General features: G+C 39.5%; 2 protein-coding genes across 2 annotated transcripts; one reads left to right on the top strand and one right to left on the bottom strand.

Annotated features, from left to right (window-relative positions):
• The first annotated feature begins 495 nt into the window (after positions 1-495).
• On the top strand, positions 496-5434 carry LOC115581695 (zinc finger protein 709-like). Its single transcript, XM_030416987.1, has 4 exons — positions 496-791; positions 896-2122; positions 3297-3473; positions 3631-5434. Exons 1-4 carry the CDS (start codon positions 620-622, stop codon positions 4740-4742), a joined length of 2688 nt encoding a protein of 895 aa, XP_030272847.1. The 5' UTR covers positions 496-619; the 3' UTR covers positions 4743-5434.
• A 965-nt stretch (positions 5435-6399) lies between these two features.
• Positions 6400-20241, bottom strand: letm2 (leucine zipper-EF-hand containing transmembrane protein 2). The gene is made up of 11 exons (XM_030417534.1): positions 19977-20241; positions 19152-19220; positions 16340-16880; positions 13533-13676; positions 12413-12556; positions 11778-11981; positions 11334-11453; positions 11033-11152; positions 10482-10580; positions 9662-9730; positions 6400-8790 (listed from the first exon to the last, which is right to left on the bottom strand). Exons 2-11 carry the CDS (start codon positions 19196-19198, stop codon positions 8734-8736), a joined length of 1545 nt encoding a protein of 514 aa, XP_030273394.1. The 5' UTR covers positions 19199-19220; positions 19977-20241; the 3' UTR covers positions 6400-8733.
• Between the last annotated feature and the right edge of the window lie 871 nt (positions 20242-21112).

Raw genomic sequence — 21112 nt, 5'->3', positions numbered from 1 at the left:
TTGCCATTTTATATCATTCATAAATATCTTGAAGTTATAATTCATTCTCTTGGTTAATTACAGTTAGATTTGTAAAACAGAATACATGAAGTATAAAACCACGTTTGTTTATGAATAGTTAATATTAGCCTGGTCTTTTCTTTATTCAGTGCTGCATTTGGTACTGAGAATTAGTTGAGCATAATTCAGCAACACTTGTTTAATATTTCAATTCAATTGCACAATTTGTGGCTCTTTGCTTACACTTGCTCTGGAAAAAATAATCTCCACAACGATTTTTACACACAATGGGGTCAGAAATTAAAATCCAATATATAATACTATTTTTGCTGATATTTCTTGAGTGCACTGTGAATAACAATGTGTTATTCATCATCTTCCTTTTGCACTAATTGTGGATTGACAAGGCCGACATTAAACATTTGAGTAAGATGCTGTCAGTTGAAAGCGGAACTGAAAGCTCCCGCCCCTCCACTGTCGGACCATAACAAGCCTGACATCAAGCGGAAGTAAACAGCACCAACAGTCGTACCGTTAGCTGTAAAAGTATTAAATAAACAACAAGAATATATTGAGGTCGTGGAGTCGATTGTTATTGGATTTTTTTAATTAAGACACAATGTCGTCAGTTGTGTGTTTGAGAGAGTTTGTCAACGAGCGACTAACTGCTGCTGCTGAAGAAATATTCGGAGTTTTTATTAAAACTATCGTCGAGTATGAGGAAGAGATCGACCGTCAGCGCAGACTGCTGGATATCATTTGGAAACCTGAAATAAAGTTACAAAGGATAGGTATGTTAAACCTCATACCACAGGAAGTGGACGATTTTTTATTTATTGTTTTTAATTCTGCTATTTATATAGTATTTTATTCCTGTTGTTTTCTGGCCCCTCAGAGCTCCCACAGCAACATGTCTGTATGGAGGAGGAGGTTCTCTCTGACCAGCAGCTCTGTGACCAAGAGGACCCAGAGCCTCCACAGATTAAAGAGGAACAGGAGGAACTCTGTATCAGTCAGGAGGGAGAGCAGCTTGTACTGAAGCTGGAGACCGATACGTTTATGTTGACTCCTACATATAAGGAAGATGACCACAGTGAGCCTGAACCTGAAAGTGACCACCAGCTCCTCTCTGATACCTTTCATGTAGCTGCGAGTCAAGGTCAGACAGGAGTCAAGCTTGAAGACTCAGGATCAACCAGTGATACGGAGCCAGAATCAAAAGAAAGAGGGTCGGACATTCACTGTAATACTCACACTGGCATAAGAGCTTTCAAATGTGGCATATGTGGGAAGGTTTTCAAGTTTAAATCCAGATTGAATGTACACCTGAGAACCCACACAGGTGAGAAGCCATATTGTTGTGACACCTGTGGAAAAAGATTCAGTCAGTCGTCATCGCTGAATACCCATTTAAGACTGCACACAGAGGAGAGGCCATATTCTTGCAAAACATGTGGTAAAAGTTTCAGACGTAGTTATGGGTTGATAGTCCACAGGAGGAGCCACACAGGTGAGAAGCCGCATTCGTGCAAAATTTGTGGGAAAGATTTTCCATTTGGCAGTAATTTGGAAATTCACATGAGAACCCACACAGGTGAGAAGCCGTACCTTTGCCGAATATGCGGGAAACAATTCAGTCAGTTATCCATAATGAAAAATCATACGAGAACCCACACGGGTGAGAAGCCTTACTCTTGTAAAACATGTGGAGATGAGTTCAGACGTAGTCATGCCTTGAAAATCCACATGACAGTGCACACAGGCGAGAAGCCGTATCCTTGCAAAATATGTGGGAAAGATTTCAGAGTGCGTGGACACTTGAAGCTCCACATGAGAAGAATCCACACTGGCGAGAAGCCGTACCTCTGCAAGACCTGTGGGAAAAGATTCAGTGACATTTCAGCTTTAAAAAGACATATGATGTTTCACACGGGAGAGAAGCCGTATTCCTGCGACACCTGTGGGAAAAGATTTTATCAAAAAGCAGATTTGATCATTCATATTAGATCCCACACGGGTGAGAAGCCGTATCCCTGCAAAACATGTGGGAAAGAATTCACACGTAGTAGTGCCTTGACAGTCCACACAAGAAGAGCCCACACGGGTGAGAAGCAGAATCATGACAATATCTGAAGAAAGAGATACTTTGATGCTTCTCATTTAGGGAACTTGCAGGATTGAGGAGCCACGTAATTTCAGCTCCTGTGGGAAAAGTTTTACTCAGATTTTATTAAGAGACTACCTGAGGAACAATATACACCAGAAAACCATCAAGCTAAAACTCCAGTGGAGACATTGTCACCCACTGAATGAAATACACTTCTGTAATAGATTCATGTGTGTATTTGAATGTACACATTTCCTATTGAGAGGAGGTCATAACATGTTTTTGTACTGAAGAAGTACATTCTCAACAACGCCTCCAAGTAGAAAAGATATCTGTTGCAGAGTGCGTTCACAGGTCCAAGAAACAATTGTGGTGTTGCGTCAGTTAACTGCCAACCAGTCTTTTTTTTTTTTTTTTTAATAATTTTATATGTTATGTATGTTCTAATTGCATCAGCATGAAATGATTTATAATGTTTGATGTTTTTATCCCCAAAAAACTTGTAAATTATGTACTACATGGTGTCAAAGAATTTAATTATATTTCTAAAATGCCATGTAATAAAACTGATGTTCTCAAACTAACGGATTGGAGCATTACATTAATTACAAGCAAACGTTTTGCTAAAATGTTATCAGATTTAAAAAAAATTACTATTTATTGACAAGAAAAACATACAGAACACTCATGGAGAAGAAACGTCTGTACAAGACGATAAAAATGTGTCGGTATAAAACAAAATAGAATAGAAAAAGAACAGAAAAATGGGGTATCAATTAAAAATCACAAGGCTAGACAAGAAACAACATCTAGGAGCAACATTTAAAGGAGACATTTATCAAAACAACAATTGGCGAGATATATCCCAGTACATCTTTTCAATTTTGCTAGACTTTACTTTTCTAAGTGAGGAGAAAAAAAGATTAAAATAGTTTATAAACCATACAAAATAGGCCTGAAATTATCTCCACTTATTACAGTGGATATGATATTTATCCATGAAAAGAATCATATACGTCAAATCAAAAATGTAATCAGTTAAAGACGGAACGAATATCTCCCGCCCTTCCGCTGTCGGAACTTAACAGTGGGACATTCAGCGGAAGTAAACAACTAAAGCGTTAGCTGCATGCATGAAACCTACCGGAAAACGATATCGTTGCCGTCAGTTTTTGAATTTGTAATTAAGACACGATGTCTTCTGTTGAGTGTTTGAGAGAGTTTGTCAACGAGCGACTAACTGCTGCTGCTGAAGAAATATTCAGAGTTTTTAAGCAAACTGTCGTCGAGTACGAGAAAGAGATTGACCGTCAGCGCAGACTGCTGGACAGCGTTTGGAAACCTCACATAAGGTCTTACATGACAGGTGTGTCAAACTTCGTGTCTTTTATAACAAAAGAGAAATTGTTTTGCACATGATATGTTTAAATTGTTTAAATATGGTGTACTGCTCCTGTGTTTATTCTAAGATTTATTCGTAATATTGCAGAATAATTGAATACATTTTATTTATGTCCCTCCAGAAGTCCCACAGAAACATGTGTGTCAGGAGGAGGAGGTTCTGGCTGACCAGCAGATCTGTGACCAGGAGAGGAACTCCAGTCTGGACCAACAGGACCCAGAGCCTCCACAGATTAAAGAGGAACAAGAGGAACTCTGTATCAGTCAGGAGGGAGAGCAGCTTGTAGTGAAGCTGGAGACTGATACCTTAAAGTTGATTCCTCCTTATGATGAAACTGACCACAGCGAACCTGAATCAGAAAGTGACCACCAGCTCCCTCTGAACTCTCATGTAGCTGAGAGCGAAGATCAGAAAGGAGGCGAGAATGGAGACACAGGATCAACTAGATATTTAGAGCAAGAACCAAAGGACAGGTGTCTCATAAGCGATTGCGACAGTAATAGTAGAGACAGAACGGACAGTACAGAGATTCACTGTAATGCTAACACAGGTAAAAAGTCTTTCAGATGTGATGCTTGTGGAAAGACTTTTCAGTACAAGTCCAAATGGAGTGTACACTTGAGAAGCCACACAGGCGAGAAGCCGTATTTTTGCGAGTACTGTGGAAAAAGATTCAGTCATTCATCATCATTGAACGCCCATGTAAGACTCCACACAGGCGAGAAGCCATACTCTTGCAAAATATGCGGGAAAGGTTTCAGACTTAATAGTGGCTTGTTGGTCCACACAAGAACACACACAGGTGAGAAGCCGTATTCTTGCAAGACATGCGGGAAAGATTTCCCATTTGGCAGAGAATTGCGAGTCCACATGAGAACCCACACAGGTGATAAACCGTACCTTTGCCAGATCTGTGGGAAAACATTTAATCAAAAATCAGAACTGAAAAATCATGCAAGAATCCACACAGGTGAGAAGCCATATTGTTGCACCACCTGTGGGAAAAGATTCAGTCAGCTGTCATCGCTGAATGTCCATATGAGACTCCACACAGGTGAGAAGCCGTATTCTTGCGAAACATGTGGGAAAGTGTTCAGAGTGAGCGGTCACTTGACAATCCACAAAAGAAGAGCTCACACTGGTGAGAAGCCGTACCCTTGCAAGATCTGCGGGAAAAGATACTTTGATGCTTCTCATTTGGCAAAGCATATAAGATCTCATACAGGCAACTAGTATTCACTTCTACTGGTTGGTAGAGGCTCAGTATACACAGGAGAAACCATTGAGCTGACTGTGGAGACGCGTTCACCTGCCCAACGACTACCCTTTTGCAGTTGCTTTGTGTGTGTAATTGAATGTCCGCAATTTCTCGTAGAGGTCACAATATGTTTGTGTAATTCAGAAATACATTTTCCATAATGCCACCAAATAAAAAAAAAAAGTGTTTGTTCTGATAAAATTATTCCTTCTTACTGCTTTCACTTTACTGCTTCCTCAGCTGAATTGTCATTTCTGATGTCGAAGATAAGGAACCCTCTCACTTGAGTTGTTGCATCACTTATATTTACATCCTGTCTTTTTTCTTTTTTTTTACTATGTTGTGCAGCCCTAATGTGATGCCACAGTTCAGCACGCCCAAGTGTCTGACCCTAGAAACTATGACCCCAGGTGGTGTCCCCACATCATAAGGTTATTTTGCTTACCTATAAAGGTGTATTGTTTTGTTTGAGAAGCAGCCATCCTGAATGCATGTTGACCCAGCAATTTCCTCTTTGTGTGTACTCTAGCCTGCATACACATGTAAGTGTGCCATGTCCTGAACTCACTCATGTGAGACAACAGAGCAGTAGTCAGACCCAGGAAGCCACACACTTGTTAAAACTGTGACTTCAGGTTTCAGTTCAGTAAAAAAGACTTGACATAAACTTTGTAGTTTTGCAATAACTGTGTCTTGTTATGTTCATACAGTACACTGTGTTTTAGCAACAGCATTTCTCAGAACAGTCACAGACTTCTATCTTGGAATTCTTTGTTTCACAATGAGTGCAAGGTGCAAAACGTAGTGGAAGTAGACCAAACAAGCGGCATTAGCGTTCGCTGCCAAATAACGACTTCAGTTGAATGTTTGAGATAGGTTGTCAGCGAGTGACAAACTCTTAGATTTTGTCACCTGTAAAACACCAAAACACCTAAAACAAGCAGAGAGTTCTCAGTAGAGTGCGGATGTCTGCCAGGTGTGTCTGGCTGAAACAGAGAAAGGTCAAATATCTGCAGCAGATGGTGAATCAACTACTTGAATGCCACCACAACCAGATGCAACCATTGGAGACTAGCAAGTTGTTGAATAAAAGCTTTTTTTTTTTTTTTTAGTATGGCCTAAGTTTTCATGTATCAATGAATACAAAGTTTCATTGAAGTGTTCTGTGAAGTATTATCTGTTTTCATCAAGTCCAAACTTATCATTTAAACTATTTTTTTTTTTAAATGCTATTTTGTTGTAATGCACCACAACCCCCCTTAAATCTAGCTGTGGGCGGCTGGAGCTCAGGGGTAGAGTCAGCATCTTGTTATCGGAAGGTCGCTGGTTCAATACCCTGGTCTGCATGTTGAAGTGAAACCCAAACTGCTCCTGATGTGCTGGTCGGCACCTTGCAAGGCAGGCAGCACCATCAGTGTATGTATGAATAACTGTAAGACGCATTGGCTAAATGCCCTAAAATGGAAATGTGACCAAGGCATGAATTTTTGGATGCAGACGGTGCCATCTGCTGGTCATGAAAATACATACTTAAAATAGTGGTTAAATATAGGAAACGATGGTGGTCTTCACAGAATAATTGAATAACTGGGGTTTCACAGGTATTGTCAACAAAGAGATCAGACATGACTGTAAAGGGTTTCATGATTTTAATCATGTGAATGCTTTTTTTCATCATCCCAACACTCATTTGCCATGAAACAAAAGAGATGCATAAATGTGGGCAGGGTGAGGAGGTAACTGGACAGCAGTGCAATTCTGAACTAAAAGAATCTGAAGATGAGACGCATCATGATGGCAGTGATGTACCAACAAAATTCGTGATAGCAGTAGGTAGTAATAATTTCCAGACGCAAACACACACCCACACAATGATGCTGATGAATGACATGGAAACAAACACTTTTTCAAAAGGTGACACAAGGAATTTTACTCAGGAAAAAATGTCATATCTGTGGACGCAGAAGAATGCATCCTGTCTGATAAATGGGGGCAAAAAACTACAACATCTTTTGGGTCTCAGAGGCACAGCAGAAACATGAAACCAATCAAGTGATTCCCATTATTTGATTGCTGGTCAATCCTTTAATCATGTAATAGACATCACGAGGCATCAAATGTGTCAGAAAACCTTGCATCAGATCAGCTCAACATCAACATGCCACATTTTCCTCAACAGCTCAGGGACACTTGTTTTGTTAACAAGCCCCAACTGCTTTAAAAGTTGCCTCAATCAGTTAACATCTACTCAGAGTGCCGTCTCAGAATCTTGGATGTTTTTTTGTTTTGTATTTTTATATACACAATATGGCAGCAGAGCACAAACCAGCCTTTATGATTCTTTTTAAAAAATGTCCTGTATTCCCACCACGAGTGCAGAGCTGATAGAAAAGGTGCTTCTTCATCAGCATCAACACTGGTGATTAAAGGAAAAGGATTTATTTGGATTTGGATTGATACATAGATCAAATGGTGAAGGGAAAAGGAGACATTCCACTAAGAGAAAAGGTGCAACTGGGCGCTTTAAACACACTGAGGTGAATGATCAAACCAGAGAACAAACGGACAAGCGGTACAATATAGAAAATCTGCTCTCTGATGAAAAATGCAAACACAACCGCCATTTAACCTTAGGCACATATGTAAAAACCAATAATATAAATCTTCATTAGCAATCTGCCTGCTTAAAAAGTATAATTTATTAATGGAGTCCACTTCTATGATAGATTTCAATGACGAAAAAATGCTGAGGAGACAGACATTCATACATCTGAAATGAATGAATGTTACTCCAAGAATGCCAAATGTAGTGGGAGGGTTACAAAATCTTAAACATTGCTAAATATGCACAAAACTGAATTTATACAGTACACATTTAAGTGGCAAACCTTCCATTAACAGCTTTTAGGGTCTATATTTATGAGCGCTTAATGAAGCTAGGGGAGTCTGTTATAATGCTATACATTTGACATTTTTTTTAGTGCCACAATGCCAAAATAATAACAGTAATCTCATTTGTTGCTTCTCCCACATGTTAATAATATATCTTTTTGGGAAAAAAATCAAGTATTTTCTCTTTTCAGTTTAAAGACATTGTAGCATCATAGTGTTAAACACAACACATACATTGTATATGCAAATAAAATCTGCAATTTCTTTTATACAGATTGTCCATTCAGTGGCTTACCAGTGGAGACAGGCTGCACTTTACCACAGTCACCTCTAGGTTGAAGGAGTGACCTCTCTCTCAATAATATACCAGTCTTTGTTTGCTAATTACAGCAGCAAGCAGCTACGCTATGTCCACCCTGTTCAGAAGCAGGGCCAGTCCAGACCTGCTGTAACGCCAGCTGACGAAAACAAAGACATTTTGACTGAACCGTTTAATTCTAGTAAAACGCAGGTTCAGAATGTGGCGTCTTTTGGCATCTGATTCAGCACGTCAGCATGGTCCTGCTTATTAAACAAAGATAAAGGTGGGAACACTACCGAACCAAAAAGTTCAGCGAACTATAACTGAAGAATTCATGACTTCTCTCATATCCTGAACATCAACAAAAAGTTATTCAAATAAAACAAAATAAAACTGCTAACAGAGACAGAAATATACAGGATATTTACAAATTTACAGGAGGAGGAGAAGGAGGAGACCGTCTAGACTGTAAGGAGACACCGTCAAACAGACGGTTGACCAGGATGGGCGGTTTGGGCTTCATTTACAGGACATGAGGTCCAGCTGAATCACACCACCAGCTGTCTGCCAGTCCAGTGAAATTTCAGGCGGGTTTGTCCAGCTCTGACGGAGAGTTACAGAGAACGGAGTGTAACAATGTGAAAGCAGAGGGTCGAGGGTACGGAGAAGCAGCTGCTGAGATGAAGCAGAAGACACAGCAGACCTTTCCTCCCCGAGGACACAGGGCTGTGTCAGTCCATCCCCTACTTCAGTCCATGGGCTCCTGCTCCTCTTTACACGCCGTTGGCACTCATCTTGCTCTTCTGGGAGACCTCTGTTGCTGCTTTAGCCTATGAAAGGTGTCACAGAGCTTAGTTTAATTTCAATGTCCATAATTTAACATAGGAAATGTTTTGGATTCATTGAAGGTTTCATGAAACTAATTTCATTTTTTTATGTTGCCTTTATTTTAAGGCTCCCAGCCAGTAAGTGACAAATCATGGGACAAAGAGTGAGATCAGGATTGCGCAAACTTGTTTGGCGAGGGCTTGAATGTGCCCGACTTTCATTTATATGTAGAAGTCCCACACTGCTGGTTTACACTTTGAGTTGAACGAAAGTGACATCAAAACAGCTACATAACAGACAATCCCAGCAGTCTTAAAACGAGACAAGTGTCTTGTGGCATTTTTCTAAAAACTAAAACATGCGGTATCAGTTTATTTTAAAGATGCTACAATCACGCCAAAAAATATGACACGCAGGGGCTTTAAAACGTGTTTAGATGTCATGTAGCACTTCTTCAAATGACTTCTTGGTTTAAAAAAAACACTTGGAAGCACGCATGACACTGATAGGTCTATATTTATCAGCTATTTTTAAACCTCACACAGATTAACTTGAGATGTTCAGCTACAACTTTGCCAGTGGCTTTTTGTATTTGTGAGGATTATTCTCAAACGTCTAATCATCATTTCTAAAAATCTGAACTAAACATTGACAACCAGTATCCATTCTTTGTCTACAGTATTAAAGTTTCACTATGAAGCAGAATAGCTGGTTTTCAAGAATAGCAGCTGAGTCCCGCTGTGAGAGATTAGCATGTCATGTGGGAAAGATCAAAGTCAGGAAGAACTAACTGGATTATGAAACCCTGTGTAGCATTAAATCCTATACTGGTTTCTGTGGACTCCACAGGAACAAGGAACACTGAGTGCTCACCTGAAGGACTTCCGCAGGAGTCAGAGGTTTGTCGGACACCACAGGAGCCTTGTCTCTCATCTCCTCCACCTACAACACACAGATATAAATACATATAAGATGAGGGGCCTTGAAGGATGATTTCTGTACGATTGGCCCCTCTAGAAATGTCACATGCTAAATAAGTGTATTCTTTGCTATCATTTTTACATTGATTAAACTGCCTGCCAGCTGCTGTCCTGGAAAAAAACATCTCCAAAGATTTTATTTCAGCTTTGTGACAAGGCCTTTTTTAGACAATCTGATGGATATGTGCAGTTTAAACAGCCTAAAGAAATAATTGTGACATTTTGGGACTTTCTTGCTGAGAGTTAGATGAGCAGACTGATATCAATGTGAAGCTACAGCCAGCAGGTGGTTAGCTGAGCTGAACAAAAAGACTGGAACCAGGAAGTAACACCAAAATGGTGCTTAATGAGTACAAATTCCAGCCTGTAAAAAGCGATATGGATTACATAAATGAGATAGAAAGGTGTTAATTAGTGAGCTTTAAGAGATACTAGCAGGTGGATTGTGTTGCTGGTGGAGACAGCCAGGCTATCGATTCCACAATTCTAATCTTTTTGCTTAGCTAAGCTTATCAGCTGATGACTGTAGTGCTGTTGTACACATCTAGCGTTATCAATCTTCTCATGATGTTGTATTGCTGTACACTGTAAGCACTCCGAGGATTGTCTTAAATCGATAAATAAAGATCAGTACTTAATCTTTCAGCACTTTGGAGACACTAACTATTTGCTTTGCTACTCTGGTACATGTCTAAAGGCAGCAGTGCACTGACCGGTCTGTCTTTGATGATGAGGGCAGGGTCCGTCAACATGTCAGTACTGACTGAGGTCGTGTTTGCTCCTGTATTTTCCGCTGGAGGAGGAGTAGCTTTCTGCAAAAATAAAAACAAAACACCTCATAAGAAGTTCACATCCCATAAAAGACTTCCTGCTCTATTGCTCATTCAGCAGCTCCATTTGTCAGCATTTATATTGATAATTGATTAATCGTTTTAGTACTTTCCAATGCAAAAAAGGCCAAACATCAACTTGTTCCAGCTTTTCACATGTTCAGATTTGGCACTTTCCTCTGCCATATATGATGTAAACAAAATATATGTGGGTATTTTGTCACTTGTAAATTGGCAGACCTAGCTCCATCTTAAATAGTTATGAAACAGCTTGTTTTCATAAGGAGAGCAAACACTGAACGTGCCAACAAACATCAGCGACCTATATACCAACTGCAATGTTAAGCTGTATTCAACTTTCTCTAATCTGTACATTCAAGAGAATACAAAATGGTGCAGCATGTAAGACTTTATGTAAACTGCAAAGGTCGAACCTCGAGTTTGGGAACAGGGGGGATGACGGGTGGTTTTGGTTTGAGGTCAGTCAGGTACATGGCTCTGGAGAGCAGCAGCAGTGACGGAGGAACGTTCTCCTTTAGGTGCAGGTCCAGCCACTAGATGGAGAGGAACATTTATTACATGGGGAACAATGACAAGTCTTTCATTGCAAGTAATTTCAGCCTCTGGTTATGTTAATGTGGGGAATCAACATTTTATGAAACCAGGATTTTGTTTCTGTCAACAAATTATTATAAATATAAATGTCCTTTTTTTATTTAACATTTAGTTGCTCACCTGCTGCAGCTGCTGCCGTAGCTGGTCAGTGGTGAGACCAAGAGACCTCATACCTCGACTACGACATGCTGCCTGTAGTTCTGACACACTCATTGCTGCCACACCCTCTGCTGCAATCATCTGTGAAGAAATAGAGAGGGAAGTCAAAAAAACTGCTGCACATGCATGAGAAAGATACACGCATTCAAACGTCGAGTTAGCTCGATTAAGACAGTGAACTTCGAGTAGTGTCAATAAGGCAGCAAAAAAAACAGGATAACCTCTGTTTTCCTATGATGGATAACAGAGGCCAGTTTAAACTATCTGCAAGTTGTTGATCTAACCACATAGCATGAATTGACATCAGCAGTTAAAAAAAAAAAAAAAAAAAGGGCTAAAACAAGCCTGACTCTTTCTAGTTTCACAACCTCTTATGACCTACCGACTGCTAGTCCTCTATCTCACCTCATCATCTGACTTGATGGTTCTGAGTTGCATCATCAGCTGAAAACGCAGCAAGTTGTTTGTGCCGATGGGCTGCAGCTCCAACAGCTTACACAGAGCCACGAGCTGGGGGCGCTCCAGGTGCTCCAGGGTCAGCTCATCCTCAAACAGCTTTGAGAACCGGACGATGTCCTTCGTTGTGGGCTGCTCACCTGTGCCCCGAACCTGATAAGACACAGAGAAACCAGGCTGAGCAAATGTCCTATTCCAGACCAGACCAAGTATACATCTTGTACACCTTATTTGGAATAATCAAATCTGAAGTTAAAAACCATCTATTACCTACTTTTCTATTAATACTAAATTCAAAACTACAGCATTTCAGGTTTGACAAATTAAGAGATGCTTTGCTTCCTCACTCAAAACCCTTCTCCCTCATTAATGTTATTTTTTTTATAAATTATAGATGACCCCATGCATCTCAGATTCCAACTTAGACTTGAGACACTCAGCAGGCAACAGTCAACCCTTAGTCAAAGCAAAGTACAGAAGAAACAGAACAACAATAAAAATCATGGACATTGCTGTAAAAGAAAAATGTGCCTCTGGGCTGCTATTCTCTTTTGGTAAACGCAAGATGTTAGGCTGTACTTTACCTTCTGCACATATGTGGAGAAGCGCTGCGTCTCATCTTCTGTCTGAGCTTTTGCTTTGTTCCTTCGAGCCATCTCAGCAATGGTCTCTTGGAGAAACTTGGCCAGTTCCAGCTTAGCCGCCAGACCTTTCTTCTGCTTCTCCTCCTGCATGAAGGAAAGGGAGAGCAAACAGGTTAGTTAAAAGAAAAAAAATAAATCTAATACAACCACCGTTAAATGCACTAAAATACAGTTAAAACAGTCATAACTCTCTGGGTTCTCCACTCGACGACACTGTGATTACATAAAAACTTTTTATTGTGGTAGTTCATTATTTTTATTTAAAAAGATGTAGTCACTGTCTCCATACTCAAGTAAATAAATGCTGTGGACTTCACAAACACTTTGACAACAGTTGCAGTTAATTATGATGTTTTCCAGCAACATACTATTATAGCTTCGTCAAGAGCACTATGTTTTGCTGCTTACTTTAACATGCCTGGAACTAAAACCAGTAATATTTTTGGTGAGGGTTTGGTGCTCCCACAGAGATTTTCACAATTTAAAGAGGAGACTGCTAAGAATAAACATGAGACAAAAGACTGTCTGGATTATTAAGCCACAAGCCTTATATTTTCCTATAATTTTCAAATTTTACATTTCTCTCTGGTATCTCCCACCTTGTTTTACACACTATATACTGCAATCTAATATACCAACATGCTGTTTTTTCCCCTTCTTATGTCCTGGTCAACTCTGTGCTGTCCAGCAGCATGAGAACATATCTGTGAATCACTCAGCCGTGCTCCAGTACAACCAGGACACATCAAAGTTGACAAGTCAACTGGACCAAGCACATAAACCTGCTGCTTCTTATTTTTCAAGGGAATAAATGCTCATAAAAAGGAATGCCACATCACTGGTTTATTCTTTCGCGAAGCTTTTTGCAGGTTTGGGGACCGTGTTGATATAGCTTCCAAAGTAAATTGCCTGGATTAGATAAAGTCAGCTGCCCACAAAGCCAGAGGTACTTAGTACAGCAGCCACTGCCATATCTGAATAGTTACATAATCATATGAAGCCCGTCATGGGGTCATGCAGGCGGCAGGGCGTGTGTGTCTGTGTGTACATGAACACATGCCTTTTTGGACTCTGTCTCAAAAGTGGAAGGCAACATCTCAGGGAAAAGTTTGAGGAAGACGGGAAGAAGGAACTCCATGAAAGGAACGATGATAAAGACCATGAAGGGCACCAGACGGAAGAGGTCAGCGCAGGTTCTCATCAGCTGTAAACACAAAGAAAAACAACACCAATTTTAAAAATGTGGACGGTAACATGAGCCAGTAATAATGCCAGTGAAGGTGAGCGTGCATGTAAGATCCATTCCACGTGTACCGAAGCTCTGCCAGTCATCTTCTAAAATAGCCACAATATAGTTTTACCATGGCATGTGCACAGCTTGGGTCACTGAGGTTTGCATGTGCACCATCCGTCAGATAGACATGCAGTAACAGTATGTTCTTTTTCGAATGCTCATTTGAAAGTTGCATAGATATTCTTCAGGAAGAGCTCAGGTATAACCTTTCAGTACAGCCAATTTCACTCGTATTAACAAGACTAGTTCAGCTGACCACATCATGAGATTGATGTTTCATAACTGACCAAATGCACATTTAGCAGGCTAGGCAAGTAAATTACTGACAATTTCAGATATTTCTGACACTGACATTGAGAGCAATTAAACAGTGAAAATAAAGTAAAGCAGGTAAAACGATAGCCAGCACTTTGTCACATGTCAGCTGAAGAGATGCTGGTCATCTTGAAATAAAAATAAATGAATAAATATAAGATAAAGCTGGACTGACAACACTACCGAGAGTCTGGGTTGACCAGAGAGTAACGAGACATGGAGGAAGTAGTGAAGATGTTTGATGAAGACTCTCACTCTACATATATTCCATAATTTTGATAATCAAAATACAGTTATTAATCATGTATTCAGTAAACTAATTCAAGCATCAACATATTGAAGTTATGTAACTTGATTACTTTACTTTTGGATCACTTCAACATCAAAGATTCAAATAAAGACAAGTAATATAACTTGCACTGTAGAACTGTAAATATTTAAGTTTTTTTGTACTGTAATCCTAATAAGAATCCCAATTTTTACTAAATGCATTTGTAATCTACTACAGTTACACATTTTTAATCAAAAATGTTTCTTTTGATTGAATGTTTTGTTTAAAATGGTTTCCAACCACAAAAGGTGGCATCTTTACCTATAGGCTTTTATCAGACCACAGTCCAAAACATAAATATTGTTCATCTACATCACATAAGATGAAGAAAATCAACAAATCCTAATGTGTAAGTAACGTTCTGGATTTGTTTGAAAAAAGTCTTGAACTATTAATCAGTGATTAAAGTATTTTTCAATTAGTTTTCAGTGAATCAATAAATGATAAATAAAAAATGATACAATTGATGCTTTATGGTAAAATACTACACACAGTAGTGCACGTATGCAACAACCAATAGTCTGTGTATTAGTGTAACAATGACCCTACAAAATTTCTCAACAAAAAGACTACAGACGTACAGACTCACACCAGAACTGAATGTCTTCTGGATTAATGTCACAGATTGACAGACAGACTAATCTATTTCAGGATTATAAGGAGTTCTAACTCTGTCATTGTTCTCTGCAGGTCAGTGAACAATGACACTGGTCTACTCAGCTCCGTCCAACATTAAACTGGTCTGCAGACGGACACACTTAAATCTGTTCATCACTCACAGGTTTGTCTAATCGCTGTACCACACAACTGCATACCTGCTAACGCTCACATTGGATGCAACTTCGGGAACACAGAGTACACATTCCTTATTGACATGTGAGGGTGTGAAGCTGTCAAACAAATCGTAAAAGCTATAAAACATTACTCAGTGATTTACTGATAACAACCCAGAGAAAGAGTGACAGAGGAGAGGAAGCAGGAAGACTAATACCAAAGCGGAGTCTTTTGTAATGACAGAAAATAAACCAGACGATTGTAAAGGAACCAGACAGACATGCTGCTGTGACCTGAGGGCAATATAAGATCAATGCAGGAGACTGAGGCAAAAAAGAACAAACATTTCAAATTCATTAGAGACAAGTTTGGGAAAGATAGTTATTTGGTAAAAACCTTAATGAGATCTCATGAAAAACTACAGCATGAATTGAATCAAAAGTGCTCTGTGTGCACAGTCACATTCAGGCACATTGGCAATAGAAACTAGTAGGTTTGATGGAAGACACTCTTAACAGATTCATTCAAATTCAGTCAGACTGATCTAATTTTTGATGTTTCCTCTGGTCGGATGATTATACATTTTAAATAAACAAACAAAACAAAAAAACTATGGATGCACAATACGTAATATTTAGTGTAAGCAGTTACCAATGATTACCTGTTTATCATCTTTTGAAAATGAACATACATTGTATATTGTAGTCATGTTGTCCTCCTACTACTACCCACAAGTGATGACAATTGTGGTTCTCTAGTGCAGCAGGTTAATGGCATAAGCTGCTGTGTCTATCAGCAGATCACAAACCAACTTTAAATGGTGCATACTGTCATCTACTGTATTGGCGATGCTGTGCGTGTTTAGTCAATGTAAGCAATTTGGATTCATATCATCAGTTCCATTTATCAGCTAAAATTTCACCAATACCAATATATAGCCGATTATATACATTTCCCCATCACTGCGGCTGATATATATTGTGAATTCCTAAAAATCCTACTTGTACTTTTACTAGTTTTGATGGGGGAGCCTTTACTATATCAGATTTGTTTTGGACAGATAAACATGTGAAAAGCACTACTATATTTGCTACTATTCTTTATCATCATTTCACCATTCTCTCAAACACAAGACATACACAGCTTCTCTTACCCTTCTCCTCTCCCTGCGTGAGAGCAGCTGTCCATGAAGCAGCCTCCACACCATCCTGCCTGCAATGTTGATGTCGATGCCGAGTAACCGGAAGCCATTGTAGTAATGCTTCAACTCATCCACAATCCTTTGATACAGAGGTTTTTTCAAGACCGCCCTCTCTTGCACCGGAGGGGCTGCAGCCGCTGTGGTGGTGGAGGTGGCCGCCGGAGCAGGTGCTGGGGGAGGTTGGGACTGAGATGCAGCAACCACAGAGTCCGTTTTTGCTCCCGTAGAAGCATCCTGGGTTGCAGCTGCAGAGGCCTTAGTGTCCTCCTGCTTTATGTCTTGGAGCCAAGCACCTGAGCTGTGTAGAGAGCGAGCGAGTAGGGCGGAGTTGTGGCCGCGGCTGAGGGCGTGGCCTCTGTAACAGTGAGAGTAGCCATAGCGGGAGTGCCTGAGTGTGAGCGAGGACGAGACGTGACGAGGAGGGTCTATGTGGAGATAGGCTTTGGAAGAAAGAGAGGAGCAGCTTTGCCTCTTTGATAACAAATACGATCCCCTGTTGACAGAGACAAGAAAAACTGGTTAAGTTTTATATAATACTGAGCAAGAGAATGTTTGTGAGGAAAGAATATAAAAGTACTCAAAAGTGCACGAGGAAAATTTTGACCATCAATCAGTTAATAAAAATACAAAGGCAGAGTGCCAAATAATGTCTAGTGACAGCTTCTCATGTTTCTTGTTATCGTAAAGTGAAGACCATTGGATTTTAATTTGGATAACAATTAATAGTTGATGTCATTTCTTTAGTATAAATATTAATACTTGATAATAATCTCTCGTTATGGCTTCTCCAATGAGAGGATATTCAGCTTTTTACCTGTTTTTATCTGAAAGAAATTAGATATTTTTGGGTTTGGTTTAGTAGTTGGACTTAACAAGACACATCCTTCAGCTCTGCATTTTCACTATTTTCCGACTAGTTTTATTGACCAAATTATTGATTTATTAAAAAGTAAAGAAATGATCTGCATGTTAAATGATAATGGAAAACAATTTGAGTTAAAGCCCTAATAGACTCTTAGGTAACTTCTAGGCAGTTTTCATCATTTATGACATTTTTTTAACTGTGTGATTATTCTATTAATCAAAAATATAAACTGCCCAATAAAAGAATATGAATACCATTTGGTTGCTAATATATGCAAGGGACTGGTAGATATGCTTCACTCACCAATCTATTGGCTGGCTAATAAAATCTGGGCATTCACAACTCTAACACTAGCCCTAAGCCAAAATGTTCTTTCTGCACCTTAGTTACACACTTGCTGGTGTTTATCAGGTAACTATGTCAAAGTAATCACTATAAAGGCAGCAAGTAAAATTAATTTCTTCATCAGTTAATTGTTATTTTTTTCATTGTAATAATTTAGTGTATTGACAGAGTACAGCTTTTGCACACCTGTGGATTGACAGGTGCGCAAGAGAAGACCTGGGTCTGACATAATCAGGAAAAAACTCCTGCACATTGTTCACTTCACTTAAAATTTAGTTTAATGTCAGCGTTTTGTTACTCAGACCTTTAGCAGGTTATCTCATCCTATCACAAGATAACTAGATAAAGGTCTGCCATTGCCTTTTAGGCAGCTTTAAGATAAGCTACCAAATGTTCCTCCTATGTCACTGTAATGATCAACTAGCTGAGTAGACAAAGTACCACCTCATTCAGTGTGAGCATCAGTAAAGTGTTTACAAGTCAGTAAAACAAAACTATACATCAAAGCCAGCAGATTTCAAAGACTAACGTATACACAGTAAACAACGCAGGATTTACATTTTTTTGTGTATACATCAGTAGATTTCAAAGACTAATGTATACACTGAAAAATGTAAATCCTGCATTGTTTACTTCCATATGTACTAGTTTACAAGCTTGAAATATAGATATATTCTATGACAACATATATAAACTTAATAGCGCCCTACACATATATTGGTTGACTGATATCATCAGCCGATATTGGTCTATCACAGATATATCATATGCACCAAGATTTGTTTTTATAGAGATTTTAAATGTACTTGGGTTAATTTGTATTTTTTAAATTCACAGTCAGTTTACCATTTCAAAGCATTGATGTCAATATGGAAAGTGAAGTTTATTGTTGATTTGTATCCTACTATTATAAATATATTCAGGTTGAAAGTGCTTGAAAATTATTTTTGAGGGATAATTGCAAAAATATGTGAACAGATATCAGAATATCGGTGTCAGAATATCAGAGTCTCTGTCAGGCTCTTAAATCAGAGTAGTTGAGTAGTTGTAGTCAAGTTGAATCTTGTATTGATGGCAAATTATCTGACAGTTCACAAATTGGTATACATCACCATGTTGCCCAAGTAGATTAAGTAAAAAAAAAAAAAAAAAAGTACCACAATCTGACAACTCTACTTGCAGTGGTCATGAAAGTTTAGGGTGGTAAAAGTGAGGACGACGCAGGGCTATCGGGTTCAAACTGAGCTTTCTGGTAATAACACTGGGTTTTTCTCTTGTAGCCCAGTTTCTGATCTTGCATCACAAGTCTATAGTAGGTTAACCTCTGACGGGTGATCGGAGTCATGGGATACATTGAACAGGCTTTACTGCAGCAGACATTATGTAAACAGAGACAGTCTGTCATTTTGCCTCTCCTTCAACACAGCCGAGACTGCAGTCAAGAGCATGTAATTACTACCACGGAGTTTTGTGAGGAGAACAAGTTGTGCGTTTGAGGGATACAGACGGCTTTGCACTGCGGGGGTTCTGGTTATACTAGTGCAATTCACTTACCTCGATCTTGTGACTGCAAAGAGCACCTGGTGACTAAAGACGGCCATTGCAGGGGCAGATTACAATATTCTGTTGGGACAGACACGGACACAGAGAGAGGGACAGGGTGAGAACATGCAGGTATCCGATTGCAATTCACTCCTTCAGCGCCGCAACAGGCTGACTGGAAAAATACAGAAAGCAGAATATGGACAACATCCGTCCAATCAAACACACAAACACAAGCTCCTTCTCAGTATACAGATGACAGGCGTCGTGTTTTGTAAGTGGCCGACTTGTGAATGGTTTAATGTGATAGAGCTAACATTAGCATGAGCACAACGGGACAGCATGCTGGCTTAGTATTATGTAACAACACAACCACGGTACAGCTTCACACAAGCTACTTTTCTGACAGATATGACATAACAAATCCGGTCATCTGCTCAATTTTCATTTGCTTTAATCAACAGATTCTCTAAAATCAATATTAGAAGTTAGGAAAACACTCACAGATATTCCTCAACACCGCCGCTGTTGAATTGACGTAATTTAACTACTAATCCACAACATTCTGCCAATTTGCCTAAAACGTTAGCTAAAGTTAACTGTTAATAACGTAACTCCCAAATACCACATCACCCAACTATCCCCTAATAATTAGGAAAAGAAATCAACGCTTCCACGGTAGAAACATTTAAAACGCAACACTGCCGGTAGAATCACATTAGCATCGTGCTAGTATATTCACCACTAGCTTGCACACAGCGCTAGCCAAGCCGGTTAGCTTGCTGCTGGCTAAGCTAGCTGGTGAAATGGCAGTCCGCAGATGACGAGAGCACTAACCTCCAGCGTCAATGACGGAGCTATGGCTGCCGCTGCTGACTGGGCGTCGAAAGGCTTCTTGGTGAGACGAAAATAATATAATCCATCCACAACAATCGGTCGAGGTAAACGGGAGCGACGAAAATGACTCCTGAAGAGATGATAAACCCATTTACGGTAGGTTTAAACGTTTAAATCGCTCTTGGAGGCGTCGTGTTGCAGCTCCCGGCTTTCCTGTAGGTGTGTGTGCAGCCTTCCCAGGCAGCTGCACTGAAAGGTCACAGTGTACATGCGTTAATGTTGTGTGCGTACCAGCCGAAGATCGTGTGTGTGAAAAGATGATTGTTCGGTGTGAAAAACAACTGTCTTCCTTCCTTCAGTCCTTCCTCCCTAGTGTTATTTTGTCTCTATACTTATTAAGTTTAAAATATTAGAATTACTCCAGCTCAGTGCAGTCCGTCAGATATTTTATTTTACCAAAAAAAATATTGTGCATGGGGTGGCTGATCATCAATTTAAATTCCTCTTTTTGATTAAAGACAATTGACAAATTATTTTCTCAATCAGCTCCTCCTTTTTAACTCACCTGTAATCAGGTCAATAATCTTTCCCAGTCATGTTACAATCCTAGGTAGTACCAAATCAGATAAACAGCTATACCACAAATGACTTTTGTTCATATTATCCACATTTACATTAATAGACTACAAAAATAAATGTGGTACCATGAAATAGAAGCAGAGTGAGACGTCTTTTTCGTTTACCTCCTCTGAGCTATGGATCAGGAGAGGAGGCGTATAAAAGCCAATCAGAGGCGCTGGTGCAAACGTAACGAAAGCATCTGCATCGCGTTGTGGTCAGGGTGGAAATTTTTTTTTAAAAAGAAACCAGTTTTTTAATACTGTTTCACAACCTACATCTTGAAATACGTTAATGACACCATTAAAAAGTACCTCTTGTTTTTAAGTTGTTTTTTAAAAAAAAAAAAACTTTTTTTCGTGCATCACCATCCTCCTCAGATGAAACATGACACATGAATTCCCCTTTTTTTCATTTCTGTGTAGGTGTATGCCTTTGATCTACCACTCCTTTTTTTCGCCCACCCTACACTCTCTTCTGTTAAAGCTACCAGAAGTGAACTACACATCCCGGAGTGC

This window comes from Sparus aurata, chromosome 5 (genome assembly GCF_900880675.1).
Source record: "Sparus aurata chromosome 5, fSpaAur1.1, whole genome shotgun sequence".
Lineage (NCBI taxonomy): Eukaryota > Metazoa > Chordata > Actinopteri > Spariformes > Sparidae > Sparus > Sparus aurata.
This window is presented reverse-complemented; position numbering and strand designations above follow the sequence as displayed.

What these genes read in the sequence shown, in the direction of transcription:
- LOC115581695 (XM_030416987.1), top strand. Translation starts at nt 620, where the DNA reads ATGTCGTCAGTTGTGTGTTTGAGAGAGTTTGTCAACGAGCGACTAACT. An exon ending in AATAAAGTTACAAAGGATAG is followed by an intron (nt 792 to 895) that starts GTATGTTAAACC and finishes CTGGCCCCTCAG; the next exon opens with AGCTCCCACAGCAACATGTC. An exon ending in CATAAGGTCTTACATGACAG is followed by an intron (nt 3,474 to 3,630) that starts GTGTGTCAAACT and finishes ATGTCCCTCCAG; the next exon opens with AAGTCCCACAGAAACATGTG.
- letm2 (XM_030417534.1), bottom strand. Translation starts at nt 19,198, where the DNA reads ATGGCCGTCTTTAGTCACCAGGTGCTCTTTGCAGTCACAAGATCGAG. An exon ending in TTGAGACAGAGTCCAAAAAG is followed by an intron (nt 12,557 to 13,532) that starts GCATGTGTTCAT and finishes TCCTTCATGCAG; the next exon opens with GAGGAGAAGCAGAAGAAAGG. An exon ending in TCTCCACATATGTGCAGAAG is followed by an intron (nt 11,982 to 12,412) that starts GTAAAGTACAGC and finishes GTGTCTTATCAG; the next exon opens with GTTCGGGGCACAGGTGAGCA.